This window comes from Diabrotica undecimpunctata, chromosome 2, assembly GCF_040954645.1.
Source record: "Diabrotica undecimpunctata isolate CICGRU chromosome 2, icDiaUnde3, whole genome shotgun sequence".
In the NCBI taxonomy this organism is placed as follows: domain Eukaryota; kingdom Metazoa; phylum Arthropoda; class Insecta; order Coleoptera; family Chrysomelidae; genus Diabrotica; species Diabrotica undecimpunctata.
This window is the reverse complement of record NC_092804.1, coordinates 59,079,320-59,099,098: the sequence shown is the minus strand read 5'-3', so window position 1 is coordinate 59,099,098 and position 19,779 is coordinate 59,079,320. Positions and strand designations below refer to the sequence as shown.

General features: G+C 35.9%; 1 protein-coding gene across 2 annotated transcripts in view; it reads right to left on the bottom strand.

The window, feature by feature from the left end:
- LOC140434609 (uncharacterized) overlaps positions 1 to 19,779 on the bottom strand; it is an 82,619-nt gene that overhangs the window by 21,457 nt on the left and 41,383 nt on the right. For both annotated transcript variants that reach the window (XM_072522995.1, XM_072522996.1), the window contains exons 10-11: positions 13,403 to 19,476; positions 351 to 624 (exon numbers count right to left, since the gene is read on the bottom strand). In XM_072522995.1, the coding sequence (XP_072379096.1) occupies positions 351 to 624; positions 13,403 to 19,476 (6,348 nt within the window). The remainder of the gene's footprint in view (positions 1 to 350; positions 625 to 13,402; positions 19,477 to 19,779) is intronic.

Here is a 19,779-nt window from a genome sequence, read left to right as displayed (position 1 = left end):
AAGAGGATGATAGAAGACGAATGGCTGCGAAAGATATAGGAGTAGATTTCGCATAAGAAAAAAAAGCGATCTAGTCAAGATTTCTGAGAAGTGACGATGATAAAATCAATGAAAGATACTGATACTAAGAAACTTAGTAGAAATCGTAACATGTTATCACCAAAAATGGAATATAAGGATAAACTAACATTAAAGACAAAGAAGGTAAGATTTAAAATAAGAATTTAAAAGTTATTACAGTTAAGAATGTAGTTACCGATTTAAGTAAATCTAAATCCTTAAAAGAAAACTGTTAGAAATGTCAAAATTAGTTACGATAATAAATACTACAAAACAAGTTTTCGTCATACCTTTTTATTGTAAGCTGCAATACTATCAGATTCTAAAACTTGATGCACGTTTCGTAAGGATTTACCACTATTTTCTTCTTCTCTACCTTTTTTATCAGCCGGAGATAATTTGTGCACTTTAGAGGAAAGATCGTTTATACTCATATCGGTTTCAGTTAAAACTGCATTAGCTGTCTGCGGTTGTTTGAAAACATCTGCTTCTCCTTTTTCTGACAATTTTTTATCTGAATGATCTGGCATAGTTGTCATTTCTATATCATTTAAGCTCGTGTTCCTAAAAAAAAGTATATAATATAGTAAAATTAAAACTGGATCTGAAACGTAGTCTATGGATAAGGGGTCGTTCAAGTATTACGTGACACAATTTGGGAGGACCATTCTTGTAAAACGTTATGGTGCGTTGCAGGGGCGGGAGGGGAGTTCTAACAACGCGTTACGTAACATTGCTTTTTTACTTAAATTTCTTAAAAATTACTTAAAAAACTATGGTTAAAATCTCCCAAGTTGGCAATGCTTTTTGCTTATCTTCTATGGGAAATCCCTTGATTGTATTGTACAATATTGTTATTTTGTTCCTTTTGTTTATGTTTTACGGAGAATCTTCGACTGTATTGTACGTCCTTTTTATTTTGTTTCGTTGTCAGTAAAAAACAGAAACACGTTGCTGTAATGTCATCAAAAGTTGAAAAAAAAAACGTGAAAATTGACAGCAAACCCTGCAACTATAGATTGCAGGATCCAGCAGAACCTAACAAATGCATGGTATAGAACTCACGTCCGTGAATCGCAATATTTTTTGCAAGTGATTAAATGAGCCTTGAAATCTGTTTTTCAGGATTTCCTACAGCCAGCCTGCCTAATCCTTCAAATCCTAAGCAAGCTCGTGGTACCTAGTCAGTTAGATAGAAGGATCATGTAAGTTTACACCACCAGTTTTTGTGACGTTTTCCGTTGATCTACCGCCTCCACTGAAAGGATTTAAGCAGGTGCCTTCTAATTTCTTTTGCCTATCACTACAATGAATACAATACAATAGAATATGTGCAACCAGTAGAATCTATTTACATCGCACAATAGTGCAACCCACAACGACTTGCTGCCAAAATGAGCTTCTTTGCATTGTGCGCTACAATGAAAGATCGTCTGAGCTGTGGCGCACCCAGGGGGGGGGGGGGTTTGGGGGTTAAACCCCCCAGGGCATATAAAGTAAACAATATATAAAGAATAGTAGGGAAATGTAACTTGTCTTTCACACACAATACAAAAAATCCAAAACGCTGATTGAATAATTAAATTACCACTTTAAATATGTAGAACACTATAATTATTGTATAAATAGACAATAATTAATAATATTTTTCATTATATTTAGATATAGATACCTAATATTAGGATTATAAAAAAGTAGACCGAACGAGTATGTTGCGAGTAGCATGGACTGTATCTGCGGCGGCCTTGTGGACTATCACAGGTTGTATTTCTCTGCATGTGTTAGCAGTAGAAAAGAGACATATCTATGGGACAAAAAAGCATTTGACAACAGCTATAAAAAAAGAAAAAAGAGAAAGATCAATGGAAAGATGACAAGAAGAGTGGAATAACAAGGAAGATGTTGCTCAGTGGACAAATATGCTGATCCCGAGCCTAAGGGACTGGGTAGATTGTCTGTTTTAGGGCGTATCTTCATAGGTTCAGAAAGACAGATATAGAAAAATGCCTATACTGCAAATATTCCGACATTGTTGCTGACACAATGCTGGAGTGTAATAGATGTACAGTGGAGAGAAACAGAATGTATAAAGAAATACGTATGAACCCTGTGAGTGTAAGAGAAATGATCGTGAAGATGACGGGAATACGGAGGGATGGAATATTGTTCACAATTACATCCGGGCAGTCATTAAAAAGAAAGAAGAAGAAGAGAAACACCAACCGGGCTAACGGCAGAGATAAGATCTAATTACTATTTTATTGTGAATAAGTCGCAATTGAAGGTTAACATAAGTTTATTGACGTTTGAATTTTTGATCTTTGATCTTGCACTGATAACTTGTTTATAATCCAACAATTAATATAAAAAAGAATAGCGGTTGGTACCGAAGTACATCTAGCCTTAATCGACCTAGAAAAGGCGTATAATACAGTTCCAAGACTTATATTGTGGCAAGCTTAACAACAACTCACATTAGTCCATACCTTTTAGGAATAATCACAGAAGTATACAGGGATAACACTACTTACCTAAAAATCGGATATATACTATCAGAGCCAATAAAAGTAACTAAAGGACTAAAACAAGGATGCAGTATGTCAACCTTACTGTTTAATTTATATATTAAGGCAGCCCTCCAAAATTGTAAAAACCACTGCCAGGGAATGAGCCAGAATTGCGGATGATCAAGTCATCTTAGCTCAAGATTCTTATAATCTAGAATTTATGATAAAGCACCTATAGAGAGAATATTTAAAATGGTGGTTACAAGTTAGCATGAAGAAAACAGAATATTTACTTAATTATCAATTCAGATGCAAGGTTTGAAATGTTGATAGACGAGGACGTGGAAACCAAACAAGTGGAAAATTTTAAATATTTAGGTCCACTCATTACTAATAACGGCTTGGGAGAAACCGAAATTAAACACGAATTAATCAGGGACGTAAAATTGTAGGATGTCTGAACTCCTTATGGTGGAATCACCACATTTTCAAAAAGAACAAAAAAAGAATAGGGAAAACCATGGTTCAATCAGTTCTTTGTTATGCCTCTGAAGTATGGACAATTAATGCAGATCTGAAGAGAAGATTGTTGGCAGTTGAAATGGATTATTTGAGAAGAAGTGCTAGAACTCTTTAGGTCAGCTGTAAACAAGGTCAGGATAGCCTTAATGATTTCCAATCTCCGATAGGAGTGGCACAAGAAGAAGAAGAAGCTAGAACATCAAGGCAGGAAAGGAAGACCAACGAATCTATAAGAAATAATATGAATGCTACAGAAACGGTCATTGACAGAATAGAAAGAAGAGGTTCAAAATGGTTTGGACATCTATTGAGAATGCCTGACGAACGTTGGCCCCAAAAACTTCACAAATGGAAGCCCCCTGGAAGAAAAAAAAGAGGTAGACCTCGACGCTCATAAAATGAAGGAATTAGAAGAGCGATGGAATCGAGAGTTTTGGAGGAGAAGCATGCCTCGGACCGGGAGGATTCCCGGAGGAGAACGGGAATACGGCGATAGCCGTCCTCAAAATGTATTGTATTTACAAGTTGGATTAATGTCAAACGTCAATAACCTTATTTTAACCTTCAATTGTGGCAAGACCAACGAATCTATAAGAAATAATATGAATGCTACAGAAACGGTCATTGACAGAATAGAAAGAAGAGGTTCAAAATGGTTTGGACATCTATTGAGAATGCCTGACGAACGTTGGCCCCAAAAACTTCCCAAATGGAAGCCCCCTGGAAGAAAAAAAAGAGGTAGACCTCGACGCTCATGAAATGAAGGAATTAGAAGAGCGATGGAATCGAGAGTTTTGGAGGAGAAGCATGCCTCGGACCGGGAGGATTCCCGGAGGAGAACGGGAATACGGCGATAGCCGTCCTCAAAATGTATTGTATTTACAAGTTGGATTAATGTCAAACGTCAATAACCTTATTTTAACCTTCAATTGTGGCAAGACCAACGAATCTATAAGAAATAATATGAATGCTACAGAAACGGTCATTGACAGAATAGAAAGAAGAGGTTCAAAATGGTTTGGACATCTATTGAGAATGCCTGACGAACGTTGGCCCCAAAAACTTCCCAAATGGAAGCCCCCTGGAAGAAAAAAAAGAGGTAGACCTCGACGCTCATGAAATGAAGGAATTAGAAGAGCGATGGAATCGAGAGTTTTGGAGGAGAAGCATGCCTCGGACCGGGAGGATTCCCGGAGGAGAACGGGAATACGGCGATAGCCGTCCTCAAAATGTATTGTATTTACAAGTTGGATTAATGTCAAACGTCAATAACCTTATTTTAACCTTCAATTGTGGCAAGACCAACGAATCTATAAGAAATAATATGAATGCTACAGAAACGGTCATTGACAGAATAGAAAGAAGAGGTTCAAAATGGTTTGGACATCTATTGAGAATGCCTGACGAACGTTGGCCCCAAAAACTTCCCAAATGGAAGCCCCCTGGAAGAAAAAAAAGAGGTAGACCTCGACGCTCATGAAATGAAGGAATTAGAAGAGCGATGGAATCGAGAGTTTTGGAGGAGAAGCATGCCTCGGACCGGGAGGATTCCCGGAGGAGAACGGGAATACGGCGATAGCCGTCCTCAAAATGTATTGTATTTACAAGTTGGATTAATGTCAAACGTCAATAACCTTATTTTAACCTTCAATTGTGGCAAGACCAACGAATCTATAAGAGATAATATGAATGCTACAGAAACGGTCATTGACAGAATAGAAAGAAGAGGTTCAAAATGGTTTGGACATCTATTGAGAATGCCTGACGAACGGTGGCCCCAAAAACTTCACAAATGGAAGCCCCCTGGAAGAAAAAAAAGAGGTAGACCTCGACGCTCATGAAATGAAGGAATTAGAAGAGCGATGGAATCGAGAGTTTTGGAGGAGAAGCATGCCTCGGGCCGGGAGGATTCCCGGAGGAGAACGGGAATACGGCGATAGCCGTCCTCAAAATGTATTGTATTTACAAGTTGGATTAATGTCAAACGTCAATAACCTTATTTTAACCTTCAATTGTGGCTTATAAGGCTTATTCCCAATAAAATAGTAATTACTTTAAAATGCCACAAGAAAATAGCTTCAGAACAATAGATAAGATCTAGATAAGAGAAGGGAGTGTTCTAAAAATGTTGTCAGCCTTACAGTGCCCACCCTACTTTCGGGGTACGGTACGTGCGACAGTCAACTGCGCACAAGTAAGAGAGGGTGGTTTTAGTTGGTAGGCAGGATAATAGATACCTGAATCTTTGTCACTGCTATATTTAGTACGTTAAATTAAACTAAAACCCAAATTTTAGGGCCTCAAAATGGAGGTAGCATAAAAAAATTTCAACCCCCCCTAAGACAAATTCTGGGTGCGCCACTGCGTCTGAGGATGACGTGGCTCGACGAAAACTAAGTTGATGATTGTTTAATAATTCCGGAATCCTCTTCGTCTGCTCTCCGGATGTCAGTATTGAAAGAATCGGAGTAACTGACAAATCCATGGATACAGGAGTAGTACCTACAATTCCATTATTATCAACAAAATATTTAGGAACTCCCTCAGTAGGGTTACGACATACCCCAGAGCAGATATTCGATCCGATCATAACGGATCGATTAGTCGCCGATACAAGAGTAAGGCTTAAAACGAATAGAGAAAAAACATCAATACAAAAATTTTACTATTTCAGACTTCAACAAAATTAAAATAGAAAACAATTACATGAAAGAAATAAGAACAACCGAAAATGTTGAGAAAACGTGGAAATTATTTCGTGAACATAATGACCCAGATAATAGAACATAGTCTAACTAATAGATTCAATGGAGAACGGATGAAATACTAGACCTTACGGAAGAAAGGCAATACAAGGACAAAGCAGACGAATACAGAAAAAAATAAAGAAATAAAACAAAAAACACGAGCGGCTAAAGAAAAGTGAATGGCGAATAGATATTCAGAAATGGAAGAATTAGAAAATAAGCATGGCATGTTCAATTTGCAGCACAAGAAAGTTGGTGAAGTTGCTGGCCTGTATAATAAGAAAAACACTAATACTTCAGTAGATAATGCAGGAAAAGGTATTATTACATACAGAGCAATGTAAATCAAGAAGGTCCTAAAATTTTAAAATCTGAATTTCTTCATGCAATAAAATCAGTCAAAACCAAGAAAGTAACTAAACTAGATAATATCCCAGATGAACTATGTATATACTATGTATATACTACTGGTGAAATACCTGGGGAATGGCGGAAGTCTTTTTTTATAGAAATCCAGGTAAATTAGTCTCATGAGCCACACATTGAAATTTTTTTTCTTCGCATTATTCATTGCGAAAGAGACCTAGATGAAACCCAATTTAGATTTAGGAATACGCTGGGTACCCGTGAGGACTTTTTGGCTTAAATGTGCTTCTCCAAAAATGCCGCGACTTACGTAAAGATATTTATGTGGCTTTCATCGATTGCGAAAAGGCTTTCGATACGGTAAAGCCTGAAAGAACGCTGCGAGCTGTGAGTGGATGCGAGATTAACTAATGTTACATTCAAAAAGGCATCAGATAGGGATGCATTCTATCCCTACTGATATTTAATATATATTCGGATATAATTTTCGAACTGACTTTGCAGGATAAAGATTTTGGGAGTGAAAATTAGTGGTGAACTGATTAATAATATTAGAGACGCTAACGACAGTTATCTTAGGCGTTAGTCTGTAGGGTATTCAAAAGTTTACGCATCGTGTAAAAATGAAAGGATGAGAAATGGGTCCAAAAATAAATTTTTCTAAGACAAAATTTATGATTTAATTCTACAACTCCATGACAATGCTTCTCTACAAACCATTGAGAGAGCTATCATTTTAAATATTTGGAAGCTATATGAGAGACCAACTAGACCCAAGTAAAGAAATCAAGTGCACAATTGAAGCAGCTCGCACAACGTTTCGAAAAATGAAATCATTCCGTGACCACAGCTTAAACCTAAAATTACGCCAAAGAATGATCAAATGCTACAATTGGTCAGTGTTGTTACATAGCACCGAGGCCTTGGCTTTAAAGGCTAATACGACCAATCGTCTAAAGGCGTTTAAGATGTGATTATATAGTGATCATTTATAAGAATGACCCGAATACCCTGAACAGCGACGCAGACCAACGAAACTGTGTTAAATAGAAGGAAGATGTCATCAATGGCTCAAGAACATTCGCGATTTTATAAGAATACGCAGTGCCGAACAACTATTTCGATCAGCTGAAAACCGTCATTAATTCGCCAATTTACCACTTTCTACAAATTATGGTTTTCATTTGCCCATTGAGCGAAAACTGAAAATTATAAATAGGAACAGTTTAGAAATATTTGGTGTCTTCTTGGCTTCATTAAAAAATCGGATAAAAAGAGCTAGACAAGTTATAGGTACTTTTTTGTTTATTTTAATTCAATTTAATTACAGAGATTGATTTTAACACTGTATGTTAACATATGAAGGGTACAGGTCCATAAAGAGCTAAGTCACCAAATGTTTACTTCGTACAAAAGGAAGTTTAAATTGTAAAACCAGTTATTGATAAATTATTGATGGTAATCATGAACCCTGTTAATTAGATCAGTTGCTTGGGTAATGAGACACACACAAGAAATTAAACTTATATTGATATTATGCAAAATAGAACATAAGCTTTAATTGGTCAAACCACCAAACATTATTGGCCTAAAGTACAAAAAAAACAAGTTAAAATAACAAGTAGACAAATTATTCCATTAATACGGAATAATTCTAATTCTTGGGCAGGTTATCAAAAAATTGTTTTGCTTCGTCACCAAAGAATCGTTTCAAATATTGTAGGCATTTAAATTTTTTAGCCGAGATTCCCAGGAGGAATCCCAGCTTGTTGTTTGGAGTTTATTAAGCCCATATTTTTGTCCGGTTCCATTTTGGAATGCCCACAAATGGGGAAAGTAACTGTAACATAATCAATTCTACGTATATTGTGTACAATATAATGCAAAAAACGAAACATGGTGAAATTTTTATTTTACCCCTCACACGAGTCGCAGAATATTTCAAGCTATCTTACTTGTATATCGATAGACTTACTTTTTTCTGTAGATAGAATGTGGATATTAAAGGCATAAACGTTCAACTGGCTCTTATAGTAAACATCGTTTGTTGTTATATTTGGGATACTGAGATTTTTTCCAAAATCGAGACAAATAGCTCCGTGAGTCACAGAGGTTCGACTTTTTTTCTTCGCAGCCCCTTTTCTACTGAAAAATACCTCAAGCTGTCTTTTGTGTACAATATTTTGAATCGTAAGCTGGCGTATTTTCTTTGCAAGCGTTTATTTTGACCAAGATTGGAACTGTTTAAAACATCAGACTGAAGAGATTTTATTTTCTCAGAAACTCATCACAGGAACTACACGTACCGGTTCTGGGATATACAAAGGCTATGTTAAATTTTGTATTAAAGACTGTTCGGTAAGACTCATAAGATAAAGAAAAATGAATTTGTTTCGAAACTATCTTACCGACTCGTAAGATATTTTCATAGAAGGGTTCAACTCGCAAAATATTTTGAACATCTTTTTTATGTTTAACTCTTCAGGTAAGTATAATTTTTTACTATCATTCACACTGTAGTGGCTTTTCCTGCCTTTATATGTTCGTATATTGCTGCAAGAACGTGGGATTCCAATTCTCTAGGATGGTTTTTATTTTCTCCCTTTTTATCTTTAGGGGCGACTCCAGTCATTTTTAGTGAATTTTGTAATATCTCTAATTGTTTTTCTTTATTCCATGAATAGACATAAAAGCTTGTCTACAAATATTTATTTCTTTTAAGCTATTTTCAATGCTAAAACGTACCCTGTAAGAATATGCAGCACTTCTCAAATTTGCTTCGTCTTCATCTTTCCTAGACCTTCTTCGGCGAATAGGGAGTACTGTAATCAATCCACATAAATATGAGTTCTGCTCATTAATAGAAGTCATTGTGTTCAAGTTCTTGAGTAAAGTTATTCTTGTTTCTTCAGGCACATTTTGAAAACATTGTTTACGACAATTACAGGTTGCACCTACCTCGTGACTCTGCAGTCTAATTTTTTTCATGACATCTCTCATTTTGTGGTGCTTTCTCCTCTCTTTGATTCATTCTGTCTAGGCACTACTTCAGTATTATTTAAACTACTATTTTTTTCTATATTCATTGTTATTTACTTTAAATCACTTGGAAAACAATGAAAACACTAGCTTAACCGACGAACCTAACTTTAAGCTGCGCGTATTAGATCAACGTCTATCAGCTGTTTATAAGGACTTTATCCTTTTAGGACCTGTCTGATGAGGACTTGCTCCCTATTGGCTGTGTATGCGTAAATTATAATTAGAATTGCACGGGAACTAGGCCTTTTAGGACGTGTAACAAGCCGCTGACCACTATGTTAAAATTGCTACAAGATGGTACCACTAGATCGATTTATGAAAAATTGCGACTTGTACCCTTTTGGACCTGTAACCTTCATATATTTTTTTTAATATTTTTTGTCCAGTATATTAATAAATAAATAAAAATAAATAAATATATTTAATTTAAATTAATATATTAATAATAAAAGTTAGGTGGTCCTAAATGTGGCACCGAAAAAAGAAGATGCAGACCTCGTGATTATATTTTTAATTTTTGTTAAGAATACGATTTTATTTTGAATAAAATGTTTTATTTCAATTACGTTTCCGTTTCTAACTGTATTGCCAAATCAACAAATAAATATGTTATTGTATTTTAAGAGTTTATTATTAAAACAAGTTAAAATAGAAGAATGCATGTGAATAAAACAAAGGGATAAATTCGAAAATTTGTGGAACGATTGCGTCAAGTAAGAAAAACGTAAAAAATTGTAAGATTAGCAGTAAAAGTTTATTATTCCGAGCTAGAAATATCTCGTTTTATTTATTATTACCGCAAAATGCGATTAAAACAATAACAAAGTTATTTTACCAATTTTCCGGTATTTTTTGCAACATAATTGTTACTTTTACGTAAAAATGGTCACTTGGTCGTTACGTAACTTTTAGGTAGGGGGAGGGGGTACAGAAAATCATTACGTTGCGTTACATGGGGGAAGGGGTCAAAAATCTTGAAAAATTTCGTTACGCAATACTTGAACGCCCCCTAAGCAGTAAGGCAAGATATGGAGGATTGCGGCTCGGCTTGCGGCTTTCTCATTCCATAGATCCCTATCAGACGAGCTTGTACGCTCAAAAAATCTAATATAGATAGAAGTACAATAAATAATTGCTTAATTACAGTATTTTTTGGGTTGGTTATAGTAGCAGTTCCTAACTGTCATTTGCACACAATTGACGTATTATTTTTTAAATTACTTAACGCCCACCCTTGGCATGTTAGCCATTTGGTGGCGCGCTGACCAGTATAGACGAGCCGTTTCTCGTAGGCGATCTTCATCCTCCTCGGGTGGGTCTGTTTTCAGGGCTGGGCACTCTGGAAGGTGAGCAGCATCCATCTGGGGCTGATCACATAGTGGACAGTTGTCATTTTCGCGGACGCCGATGCGATGTAGATGGGAAGCCAGGTAGTCATGCCCCGTAGTTGTTCTGAACACGGCTACACTAATGGGTCTCGGTAAGTTGCGAGGGATTGGTGACTCTATTAGGTGGGCCCAAGATTTTTCAGCACCGGCTTGTATTTGCTGCTCTTTTATCTTCGCTTTGATTCCTCTTCTAATGGTGGACTTTGCTGATGTGTACGATTGGAAGCTAGGGGGCTGTGGAAGAGTAGTGCCTTCTTTTGCAAGTTCATCCGCCGCTTCATTTCCTTCAACACCGACATGATTAGGGATCCATTGTAGAGTAATAAGCCACCTTTTTTCCATCAAGTTCGATAGTTGGACGCGGCAAGATATTGTTTTGGCACAGTCGGTGTATCGATTTGTCGACAGGGCGAGGATTGCGGCTTCGCAGTCGATGAAGAAGGCAACTTTTTAGGGGTGTTGGAAATTCTCAAGATTTTTTGCAGCTTCATGTATAGCAGCAATTCCGCCGTCGTAGTTGGTGAGAGGGGCACCCACAGCTATAGAGCCTTTAAAGAACGTTGAGACATATCCTGCTCCTGTTCTTCCCGAGTCCGACATCGAGGATCCATCGCAGTAGATGTGGAGCCACTCATGTGCTGGGTACTTGGTGTGTATCGTCTCTAGGGCGGCTTTCCTTAGGGCAATGTCTGACGATAAGTGCTTCGGGTCGTTATGGTTTTCAAGAAGTAATTCTGTGTTTGGTAGACAGCGGGCCAGTGTGGTTTGCGCTGGGAAGGGGGCGGCTTCCGACAGGACAATGTGGTATTTTTCCATGATTTGGTTTGCTACTGTAAGCGGAGTGGTTTGTGTTTTAAGACGTGAGGCTGCTTGTCTATATTCGTCTTTGCCTTTCCCAGAAGGTTAACACGTGTTGCTCTCTGCGGCATTGTATTGGTTCAATACCGGTCTGGGCTTCCATTAATGTAATCGGTGTTGATTTTGGAGCACCGGTGATGACGCGAAGGGCAGTGTTCTGGGCGACTTCAAGCTTGGAGGTGGTGTTTGTACTCGCAGTCATTGTAGCTTCACTCCCATATTCTAATATCGGCCGGACATAGGTTTTGTATGTTGCTACCAGGACATCTTGCGTGGCGCCCCACTTTGTTGCTGTGAGACGTTTGAGCAGTCGACATCTCTTTGTGGCTTTCTCTGCAATGTCGTCGATTTGAGGTTTCCACGTCATTTTCTTATCTATGTGCACCACCAAGTATTTTGTTACGTCCTGTCTTTCCAGATCAACTCCTTTATACGTCAGCTTGACAGCAGTCTGTTTTGTTGAAAGGCTAAGTACTTGATATAAGGTTTTGGTTGTACTGACTGTTAGGCAGTTTTTATCCGCCCATTTTTCTAGATTTTTCAGAGCCTGGTTCATTACTCCCTCGAGCGCTCTCAGACTGCTACTTGATGCCCATATTAGGAGGTCATCAGCATACAGGAGAGCTTCCACACCAGGTGTCTTTCTAATCATTTCGAGCACATCGTTTATCATTAAGTTGAACAATTGACAGCTGATGACAGCTCCTTGTGGAAGCCCTTGTCTTTGCAGTCTGAATTTGGAACAGTGGTTGTGAAATTTGACTCTCTTATACCTTTCCCCGAGAAAGGATTTTATCCAATTGAATAGTTTGCCGTCAACTCCGGACTTCGCTATCTTGTGTAACAGCAAACCTCTCCATACTGTGTCGTATGCAGCTTTGAGTTCTACTAGCACTGCTACTGTTGACATCTTACGGTGGAAAGCATCCTTGACTTTTTGGGCAAAATCGACCACATGGTCCATGGTGTTCCTGTGTTTCCTGAAGCCAGCTTGAGCGTCGTCAATCAGTTCAAGATGGGTTAAGGCTCGGTTTAGTCTGCCCAGAACCATTTTTTCGGCTACTTTGCACAAGGAGCTTGTGAGGGATATTGGCCGGTAGCTATCAGTCAGACTCGGGTCTTTTCCTTTCTTTAAGGTGGGTATGACCTCGCTCTTCCTCCACTGACTTGGGACTCTTGAATTCCATGTTAGGTTAATCAAATTCAGAATGGTGCCTTTGGCTGCGGCTCCCAGATATTTAAGCATTTCCGGGTACAACTCGTCAATCCCTGCTGCCTTTTTCGTTTTTGTGTCAGAGAGAGCCGCTTCCAGCTCCAACATCGAGAAATCTTCTGAACAGATGTCGTTTATACTTTGGCTCATCCGCCGGAGAGAGGGATAACGCAATAGTCTTGCTCTCTCCCTCTTATTTATTTTAATATTACTCACTTGAGTGTAGTGCTTACAGAGTTCGTTTGCTACATCGGCATGTGTAGTGAGTTCTCTAGCCATGCCTCTCATTGGCATTTGCTGTTGCTTGTTTCCATCATTGTTTAGGGTAGTAACGAACCTGTGCGCTTTGACGCCGTCTTTTCGGAAATCGAGCTTAGCAAGAAAGGATTTGAAAGCTTCTCTTTTACCTGACTTAATGGCTTGAGTTATTATTATTTTTTAAATGATATTTAATATAAATGATTATTTTTTGGGTGTTAAATTTTTTCTATACATTTTATTTAATTGAGAATAAAATATACATAAGTCGAAATAATTCTAAAACTATTGATACGGAATTTCTAAACACTTGGTTGTAACGTGACAAAGAAGAAATGTCATTCATGACGTGCAATGGACTTTAAAGGAAATAATGTATAATTAAAATAAAGAAATTCTGAACTATAACGGATATATTCCAAATCTAAACACATGTCTTACCTGATACACATATCGCCATTTTCATTTTGTAAACTTGGTTCTACTAAATTGATTTCGTTGTGATCTATCATTTTGTTGATTTTCATTATTATTCTTGATCGATTTGATCCCACATCTAGCTCAGAATGTACTTCGCATTCATTTTCAGAATTCGATGTTCTCGTTATATGTATTGCTTTACTTATGGGACTTTCACTTTTTTTATACTGTCCTAAATCATCACCTATTATTTTTTCTTGCACATCTTTGTTCGTGTGTATTACTTGGGATGAAATATTAATATCTACTGTAGATGTTTGTGTACCACTTTCGTCTTCTGCTAGTCCATATTTTTCTAGACCAATTGTTCTAGATAACAGTGATTCTTTACGTTTTTTTAAAGCATCTTCAATCGGTTTTGAAACTGTTTTTTTCTTTTGTATATCATAGCCATAACTATCTAACAACTCTACTAGTTGATCAAAAGACGGTCCTTGTTCGATATTTTTTAAATCTAAATCGATATCACTAACTTCAGAAGTACGTACTGTAGACTCCTGCATTATTTTATCATCATGAGTCATTTTATCATCATGCATTTGTTCTCCGTTTATTTTTTCCGAGATTTTTGCTTCCGATTGAACAATGTGTAATTTTGCAGGTGATTTTTCTTTGTCACATAATTTTTCTTTTATCTTTGGATCAGAAAATGATAATTGATTCATAGTTTTGTTCAATATGAAATCCTGTATGACTTCATCATGATGCGGTATCATAATTATTTGAGTTTCTTTGGACTTTTTCTGTGTTATTTTTAGTTTTTCTTTTTCATTTTTCAATTCTTTTTGGTGCTCTAAATTATCTCGCACTGCTTCGACAGCTTCTGCTATGGTATAATTCATTGTATTTTCTTTGTCCACTTTAGAAGTGGATAATTTTTGGTTCCATTTATCATTAGCACCGGCATCTAATAATTTCATCGATTTATCTTCTACATTTTTAAGATTCACATCATTAGACATACTTTGTGCCTGTTCTTGCTTACGGTTTTCTGTGACCTCTTCAATTGCTTTTGAAATTGTTTTTTTCTTTTGCACATCACAGTCAAATCTCTCTAGTCTTACTATTAGTTGAGCAAACGTTAATAGTTGTTCGGTGCTTTTTAAATTTAAATTGGTATCATTAAATTCAGAAGTTTCTACAGTAGTAGACTCTTCAACCACTTTATCATCATTTGTTGTTGTGGTTTCAGATCTTACTGGAACAGTAGTTACTTTACGGGTTTCAATTTCTGTGTCAGATATTTGTTCTTTTACCGATGGATCAGAAGATGATGGATATTTAAAAGTTTTGCCTTCTGTGAAATCATGTATGCCTTCATCATCACTTGGTATCGTAGTTTCTGTTCCTTTTAAGTTTTTTTGTGTTGTTTCTAGGAAGTCGGAAGTAGTATCAATTAATTTTTGTTTTTCATTTTGGTTTCCTACTTCTTTTTCGCGTTCTAAATCATTTTGAATTGATGTTTCATGTCTTGTATGTTTCGCTACACTCGCTTCTGTTGAAATATGAGTAGAAACTTCCTGGTTCCACTCATCATATAGCATTATAGCTACATCACCTAATGGTTTAAATGATTTCTCTTGTAAATTTCTTACATTTAAATCATTATATTTATTTTTCTTTTGCTGTTCACTTTCAAAACCCGTTGATTCCATTTTTATCGGAGAAACAGCAAATGCTTCTAGTGCTGGTTTTTTGTTTTCTTTGTTAGATTCGGAAATGTTTTCTTCAGTTGCATTAAATATTGATACTTTGACAGGCGTTTCTCTCGTATTTTGTTCTTTTAGGAGAGACACAGTTTGTATAGGTTGTATATATTCTTCGTTGTCCAATTTATGCTTTTGTTTCAAAATGCCAGTACGTCGAAGACGTTTTGTTTGCGATGATCCTCTTGGTTTAACTATTTCTTCTACAGTTGTGTGTTTTTTCTTTTCTCGTTGTTTTGACTCTTTTCGCTTCACTTTTTTTGTCGTTTTAATACAAGTTGAAAGTTTGGATGACAAAACTTTTTTCCGATCTCCTTCATTTTCATCAATAGTGGGAAATGTTTTTTGCTGGTCCAATATTTTTAATTCCTTCTGATGGAACTTTGAAACATTTTTGGAATTTTGCGTTTCCCTCACATCTGTTACTGCTAAAGATTTTTCTACACATGTTGAAATCTGCGTTTTACCCAAGTTTTCAGAAACGTTTATTTCGCACGTTGATACGTTAGGTGAAGCGGTGAGTGTATGTGGTGAAAAATACTTTGAATTGAGTTCTTCAGTAACTGTGTTTTCAGGCATGATTTGCTTGTTAACTAAAATCCTCTCCTCACACTCAATAGAACTCTTTCGAGAAGCACTTTCATGTTTTCCACCATATAATGAGATTTTGACGACCGGTTTTTCTTTTATATTTTGTTCTTCTAAGGCAGAAACATCTGCAGCAGATTGAATCTCTTTTTGGTTTTCGAATTTTCTTTCTCGTCCTAATTTTTCAGTGCACAGAAGAGATTTTGTTTGCACTGGTGTGTTAGATTTTTTTATTACTTCTATTTCTTCTAGAACAGAAGGTATAAATTGGTGTTCTTTCGCATTTTTTGTGGTTTTAATTTCAGTTTCATCACTAGTGGGAAATGTTTTTTGCTGTTCTAATGTTTGTTCTTTTACATCTATAATTGAGTTTTTTTTAGATATTGAATTATTCGCTTCACTCTTGTTTTCAGAAACATTTATTTTGCATGTTGATACTTTAGGTGAAACGATGCTTGTAGATGGAAGACAATAATTTGAATTGAGTTCTTCAGATACGATTTCCTTGGTACCTAAAACAATTTCCTCGGACTCGACGGGACTCTTTTGGGAATCATATTCATGTATTCCATCAAATACTGATATTTTTACAGACTTTTCTGTTGCATTTTCTTGTGTTAAAGCAGAAACAGCTTCAAAAGGTTGAATTTCGTTTTCATCATCAAACTTATTTTCTGGCCCTAAAATATCTGAACGCCGGAGATGTTTTGTATGCACTGGTTTTTTAGATTTTATTTTTATTGCTTTTATAGCCGGAGCAACTTTTGTTTTTAATTCTTTTCCTTTAATTTTTTTTGTAGTTTTAATACAAGTTGAAAGTTTGGATGACAAAACGTTTTTCCGATCTCTTTCATCTTCATCAATAATGGGAAATGTTTTTTGCTGGTCCAATATTTTTAATTCCTTCTGATAGAACTTTGATACATTTTCGGAAGCTTGCGTTTCCCTCACATCTGTTACTGCTAAAGATTTTTCTGCACATGTGGAAATCTGCGTTTTACCCAAGTTTTCAGAAACGTTTATTTCGCACGTTGGTATATTAGGTGAAGCGGTGAGTGTATGTGGCAAAAAATACTTTGAATTGAGTTCTTCAGTAACTGTGTTTTCAGACATGATTTGCTTGTTAACTAAAATCCTCTCCTCACACTCGTTGGAACTCTTCCGAGAAGCATTTTCATGTTTTCCGCCATATAATGAGATTTTGAGCGGTTTTTCTTTTATATTTTGTTCTTTTAAGGCAGAAACATCTGCAGCAGGTTGAATCCCTTTTTGGTTTTTGAATTTCCTTTCTCGTCCTAATTTTTCAGTGCACAGAAGAGATTTTGTTTGCACTGGTGTGTTAGATTTTTTTATTACTTCTATTTCTTCTTGAACAGAAGGTATAAATTGGTGTTCTTTCGCATTTTTTGTGGTTTTAATTTCAGTTTCATTACTAGTGGGAAATGTTTTTTGCTGTTCTAATGTTTGTTCTTTCACATCTATAATTGAGATTTTTTCAGATATTGAATTATTCGCTTCACTTTTGTTTTCAGAATCATTTATTTTGCATGTTGATACTTTAGGTGAAACGATGCTTGTAGATGGTAGACAATAATTTGAATTGAGTTCTTCAGATAGGATTTCCTTGGTACCTAAAACACTTTCTTCGAACTCGACGTGACTCTTTTGAGAACCGTTTATTTTAAATGTTGATACTTTAGGTAAAAAGATGCTTGTAGATGGTAGAGAATTATTTGAATTGAGTTCTTCAGATACGATTTCCTTGGTATCTAAAACAATTTCCTCGGACTCGACGGGATTCTTTTGGGAATCATATTCACGTATTCCATGAAATACTGATATTTTTACAGACTTTTCTTTTGCATTTTCTTGTGTTAAAACAGAAACAGCTTCAAAAGGTTGAATTTCGTTTTCGTCATCAAACTTAGTTTCTGGCCCTAAAATATCAGAACGCCGGAGATGTTTTGTATGCACTGGTTCTTTCGATTTTTTTATTTTTATTCCTTTTAGAGCCGAAGCAACTTTTGTTTTTAATTCTTTTCCTTTAATTTTTTTTGTAGTTTTAATACAAGTAGAAAGTTTGGATGACAAAACGTTTTTCCTATCTCTTTCATCTTCATCAATTGTGGGAAATGTTTTTTGCTGGTCCAATATTTTTAATTCCTTCTGATGGAACTTTGAAACATTTTCGGAAGTTTGCGTTTCCCTTACATCTCGTATTGCTAAAGATTTATCTACATATGTTGAATTATACTCATTACCCAAGTCTTCAGAAACGTTTATTTCGCACATTGATACATTAGGTGAAGCGGTGAGCGTAGGCTGCACAAAATAATTTAAATTGAGTTCTTCAGTGGCTGTTTTTTCAGATATGCTTTGCTTGTTAGCTAAAATCTTTTCCTCAAACTCAATGCTCTTTCGAGAAGCATTTTTAGGTTTTTTACTATACAATGAGATTTTCATCGGTTTTTCTTTTATATTTTTTAATTCTTTTCTTTTCTTTTCTTTTAATTCTTTTAAGGCAGAATCCTCTACAGCAGGTTGAATCTCTTTGTGGTTTTCGAATTTCTTTTCTCGTTCTAATACATCAGTACACAGAAGAGGTTTTGTTGGCACTGGTTTGTCAGATTTTTTTATTACTTCTATTCCTTCAAGAACAGAAGGTATTAATTGATGTTCTTTTGCATTTTTTGTGGTTTTACTTTCAGTTTCATCAATAGGGTGAAATGTTTTTTGCTGTTCTGTTTGTTCTTTTACATCTATAACTGAGATAGACTTTTCTCCCGATATTGAATTATTTGCTTCACACTTGCTTTCAGAAACGTTTATTTTGCATGTTGATACTTTAGGTGAAACGATGCTTGTAGATGGTAGATAATAATTTGAATTGAGTTCTTCAGATACGATTTCCTTGGTACCTAAAACACTTTCTTCGGACTCGACGCCACTCTTTTGAGAATCGTTTATTTTAAATGTTGATACTTTGGGTAAAAAGATGCTTGTAGATGGCAGATAATTATTTGAATTGAGTTCTTTAGATAGGATTTCCTTGTTACCTAAAATAATTTCCTCGGGCTCGACGGAACTCTTTTGAGAATTATTTTCGTGTATTCCACCAAATACTGATATTTTTATAAACTTTTCTCTTGAATTTGGTTGTGATAATGCAGAAACACCTGCTAAAGGTTGACTTTCGTTGTCGTGGTCAAATTTACTTTCTCGCCCTAAAATATCAGAACGTCGGAGATGTTTTTTACGCACCGTTTTTTTCGATTTTTTTATTTTTATTCCTTTTAGAGGCGAAGCAACTTTTGTTTTTAATTCGTTTTCTTTCGGATTTTTTGCTGTTTCAATACAAGTTGAAACTCTGACTTTTGTTGGATCTCTTTCATCTTCTTTGACAGTGGGACATGTTTCTTGATGTTCAAATGTTTTAAATTTCTTCTGATCAAATTTAGATATTTTTTTCTGAGCTTGGATTTCTGACACATCTGGAGCTATGGAAAACTCTTTTTCAGATGTTGAATTATCTGCTTTATTCAAGCTTTTAGAAACGTTTATTTTATACGTTGATACTTTAGGTAGAACGGTGAGTGTAGGTGACAAAACAACATTTGAATTGTGTTCATCAGTAACATAGTTTCCAGAGATCATTTCCTTGGCATGTAAAGCCATTTCCTCAAACTCAATGGATTTAATTCCATGTCTGGAAGTGACATCTGGTTTGTGGTTTTTTGTGATCTAAAAAAAAATATGATTTAAATATTTTTTACATACCAGTCTTTTCATTGACGTTCTATATAATTCTACTTAAAATAATTTTACACAAATGCATGTGTTTTCGGAACAATGGGGATAGGTTAATCACGAAAAGACTAAGAATAACTTTTCTTATAATAAAGAAGTGCAGTAATAATATTATTGTGCAGTAATAATATTATTGTGCAGTAAATATAACTATTTCGGCCAAATTAGCTCAAACGAAAAATTAAACAACGTGAGTGAGCATGCCAACCTGTGCGAGCGTGTTTGAGAATTTAAGCA